Source organism: Apis dorsata, unplaced genomic scaffold, assembly GCF_000469605.1.
Source record: "Apis dorsata unplaced genomic scaffold, Apis dorsata 1.3 scaffold_82, whole genome shotgun sequence".
Taxonomy (NCBI): domain Eukaryota; kingdom Metazoa; phylum Arthropoda; class Insecta; order Hymenoptera; family Apidae; genus Apis; species Apis dorsata.
In genome coordinates, this window is record NW_006263380.1 from 134,299 (window position 1) to 138,915 (window position 4,617).

Below are 4,617 nucleotides of genomic sequence, written 5' to 3' on the forward strand. Positions count from 1 at the left end.
AGATTTTTTTTTTTCTTAAAAGGAAATGAAAATATATAATGTAATTAATAGTATGAATGAAATATGCAAGAATATTTTTCGATTTTATATATTAAAATTAAAAAATATGATTAACGTGTGATTCAATTTCGATCAAGTTTCGAGCAAATAAAGTTGACCATCTTATATTACTCTTTATATGCTATAAGTAATAAAATCGAATATTGATTTTTAAAATTTAAAAGAAATTAGAAATATAATTGAAATATAAATGAAATAGAATAATAAGAAAGGAGTATTGTTTTAATAAACAATAATTTGTGATTTTTCAATCGTCTAAGATTGGATAAAATAAAAAATAAAAAATTACTGGCTCGTTAAGGAGAGAATAAGGATCAGTTGTTTAATGCCAAGTGCACTTCGAGCTGAAAGACGCCCTAGACTTTTTTTTTATTAAGACAATGCATCGCTGTTGCATGTAGAACTGTTGCTTTGTCCTCGATGTTTTAGAAATTGCCGGTAAACAAGGAGAATATACGAAATGCTACAATTTTAATTAGTTTATCTAATCCATAATCTAAGAGATTATTGAATGAATCAGTAGAAATCTCTAATTGTATAAAATATTAAATATCGAAATTAAAACGAAAAATCACCGCCCAATATTATCGCGAGAATACTATCTTTTACGGTTTATAGATAATTTATTGACAGGAAACAGTCGCGATATGAAATTCCATAGTGCTTAGTTAATACCATCAAACGAATTGATTGTGAACAAATTACATTCACTATAATCACTTTTTAACAAAATTATATACTTAAAATTATTCTTCAAGTAGTACATTAAACAAAACTATCCGCTAAAATAATTTTCGTTCATCTTGTAAGTTTGGACATGGATATACATGATTAACATTGTCTTTTATTCCTGGAAATTAAATTCGCCTTCTAAAGTTATTTAAGAAAAATTCTACATAAATTACCTATTCTCAATGGACAATGAGAATCAACTTACTCGAATGGCATTTTTCAGCTTGTCCGATTCCTGACGTAGGGATTCGAGCTCGCTGCTCATGATGCCTGTCTAATGATGCGCTAAGCGTGACTACCCGTGAAGGGTGGAAAAGGGAGGTTCTCGAGGAGGAGGTGGTACACCTCCAACAAAGCCTAAAATGTGATTTTTCAGGAATGGATTAATCCTATTTCGTATGCCTTCTTGCTCGAAGGTGATTGGGGCCCAGTGTCACGCCGTCGACGCTTTCTTCGATGGCAGATAGACGCTCTCGAATTTTCCACCACCAGGGATGGGAAAGGTTGAAAATAGAAGACGATCGAATTTCCTTCTCCAGCGGGTCGCACCAGCCTTTTCCAGTCGTTCTCTCTGATCTGTTGCTGTCGCGGCTTCCGTTTCCGCCGCTACCACCGGAACCAGAGCCAGACCACCGCTGACTCTCCCGCCCCACGCGCCAGCTTCGATACCTCCTAGCGAGACCGTTGCCACCCCTGAAAGCAGAATCACAGAAATTGCTCGTAATTGCTTCTAGAATTTTTTTTCTCTTTAAATCAAACAGCTTAGGACAAGAGTTTTTCAGAGGTTAAAGAATTGATTGACTTAAGCTTATTGGATCAAATGATGATTCATAAGAATAGATTTACGATTAATCATTTGGATAACCGAGTAACATAAAAGAATATAAGATAAAATGGATTTTAATAGTACTCACTTAACTTTGAGTTGAAAGATATCAAGATAATGATCAAAAGATTTCAATATTGAATAGTAATATTGAGTAAAATTCTGATATATTTATATTAATTTTATATTTTATACTATTATTAGAAATACACAATCAATTTTGATTATTCTATTTTTATTTAACCTACATATTGTGTTAATATATTTTTTTATTTGTATATTAATAATTAGTATATATAATATTAATAATTATTAATAGTGTCATTAAACATTAATTGTTGAATAGTGTTCTAAATTTATGTAAATTGTTTCATCTTTTCTTTCTAAATCTAATGTTGATATTTATATTTTCATTAATATCAGAAAAAAGTTGTTTTGTGAAACATGTACGCAAAGAGCGTCGTATTACATGTTTTAGGTGCTATTTTTAACTAACGAACCAACCGTCTGGACCAAAATAATGTACCAACTTCTGGAAAATCTAAATAATTTAAAAGGGTTCATACTTCCTGTTCTTCTTTCCACATATTTTCTTTGACTTCTAGTCAATCTTTAACATAACACTCATTCAATGTGAACAGCAATCTCACCAACATCTTAACTTTTTAAGCTACATTGAAATTTCGTGGCAACGAGTGTCCTTCACCTCCAAAAGGTCTCACAACCCGGGGAACCTAAGGGTTGTCGATCCAACGCAAGGTGTTCTCATTTTCCGGAACCGATAAAATCATTTGGCGCATGAGCAAACATCGTGAAACGAAATATAATACTGGATGTCTAAAAGAAAGAAAAAAAAAAGGAAAGGAAAAAAAAAAGAAAAAAAAGAAAAAAGAAGAAAAAACTCGTAAAAAGGAAGAAACCTTGATGAACTCTTCCTTCGATCTTTAATAATCTTCCAAAAATAAAAAAATCTTTTCTAATAAATTTTTTGAAATAACTTGACTAACATTCTTTGCTATAATTCATTTTTTTCAATCACTATATCTTTAGATTAATAAAAAATGTATAAAATTTTTGATAGATACACCAAATTATACGAAAAACACCCATAAGATCCAGCAGCACTCACCCGCTCCGTCCGCCTTCCACTTCTGTCAGAGCGTCATGAATCCCGAACAAACATAACCTCTCTGCGTGAAAGGTTCGTGCAGAGAGTAAAGGGTGGCCTCTCTGAACCCGTTGTCTACCGCCAGATTGCGCCGTCGATGGAACGTTAGCAACTAGCAGAAGCGTCCAAGAGAAAACCGGAAGAAAGAGCACTTTTCTAGCAGGAATCGAACACAGGTACGCACACGCACAAGAAGCGGTCAAATGCGGCCATTGGTGGTGCTAGCTTTCTTTTCATGCCGCGTTCACAGAACCGTGGAAGCGACGAATCGATGAAGAGTCGTGGCTCGCCCCACTAGTCTATCTCTCTCTTTCACTCACGCGCTTTCACCCTCTCCTTTTCTCCCTTAAACTTCTCCCTCTATCGTTCGCTATCCCACACTATCCTTCTTCGTCTGTTGTATGCACGCTCGGTAAAAGAGCACATACACGAATATGTATCTTCAATGTGTATCTTCCTGAATGATTCGAAAACTGGATAAAAAGCTTGAGATTTGTATAAAGAGAAGATTGAAGGTACAATGAAAACTGAACACAAACTTCGAGACACAGTTTCGAACCACACCCAGGGAGGACGTGGTTTCGAGAGAAGACCGCCTGGGCAGATGAAACGGACAGAGGGAAGGGATGAGCGACGCTGGCGCCACGGCGCCCGTATACCGACTGACTACCGGCGTCGCCACGACGCCATTGTCGGTCGTGTGACAGGTTGCCGTTGGCGGTAGCATGTTCAGAGATTGTATTAATCGTTGTTTAACACGATCCTAGAAAAGACTTGGTTGTGATCGATTCGAACAGGGAGGGATTAACGTGGTTAGTTTCTTGGAAAATAAATGCAGAATCGAAGGTATATGTTCTAAATATTTGGTCATCTTGGTCTTCCAGATAACCCTGGAACTATTTTAAGAAATATACATTTGCTAGCATTCAGGAAATTATATAGGTTATTTGTTATTTGAAAATTTCGCTGAATCATAGAAATGAATATTTTTATTTCCTTATTTTATATATCTAATAGTAGAAACTTTTTTTTTTTGATTAATCATTTTTTGCTGCTATTTTTGTTAATTGTATTATATACTATTGAATTTTCTGCAAAATTAAATTTTATTTATAATCGTATAATTTTTTTTAATCAAAATATATTATACTCAAAATTATAAGATATAATATCATTTTATTTTGGATTATATTAAATCTTGGAAGATATACGAGAAACTTTCGTTGCCAAACAAAATTAGATAGCAAGCAATTTGAAATGTTATCTAGTATTCGAAGTATCATTGGTCCTTGTAGTACGCCAAGTGCTATAATATTCTATTAATCTTCGAGAAGTTGATATTACGTGTCAACCATTGCCTACGAACGATAGAATAAAATACTTAATACTATATACGATATATATATATATAACCACATCTATATTATCGCAAAGTTGCAACTACGTTACACAATTCTAATAATCCTCATGCAACTAGAACAGATCGCAGTAAGAATGCTTAATTAACGATCCAGAACATCTTTGTTAAATGCAACAGAGAAAACCTCAAGTCTATCACGTTCGACCTATATTCCTCTTAATCTTATCAAGGAATAAGCAACCAACATTTTTCTCTATACTGTAATATCCGTATGGATCGTCTGGCTTTGTCATTCTTCAGACATTCAACTCATCGGTGGGGGAGGTTGGTTAGACCTATCTAACAGAAGAGTTTTCTATCATAGGGATCCCCAGGCCTTTCTACATGCGTTCCCGGATGCACGAATGGGAGCAACAGTTGAACCACGCGGGTCAACGTCCAATACGATCTCTCTCTCTCTCTCTCTCTCTC

At 34.7% G+C, this 4,617-nt stretch overlaps 1 protein-coding gene across 3 annotated transcripts in view; it reads right to left on the minus strand.

The window, feature by feature from the left end:
• LOC102680838 (guanine nucleotide-binding protein G(I)/G(S)/G(T) subunit beta-1) overlaps nucleotides 1–4,617 on the minus strand; it is a 15,458-nt gene that overhangs the window by 3,736 nt on the left and 7,105 nt on the right. For 2 of the 3 annotated variants that reach the window (XM_006610885.2, XM_006610887.2), the window contains one exon: nucleotides 998–1,485. In XM_006610885.2, coding sequence (XP_006610948.1) covers nucleotides 998–1,057 — 60 coding nt within the window. In that variant the 5' untranslated portion in view covers nucleotides 1,058–1,485. Of the gene's footprint in view, nucleotides 1–997; nucleotides 1,486–2,747; nucleotides 3,244–4,617 lie in introns of those variants that run through there. The other variant, XM_006610886.2, reaches the window with a different exon arrangement.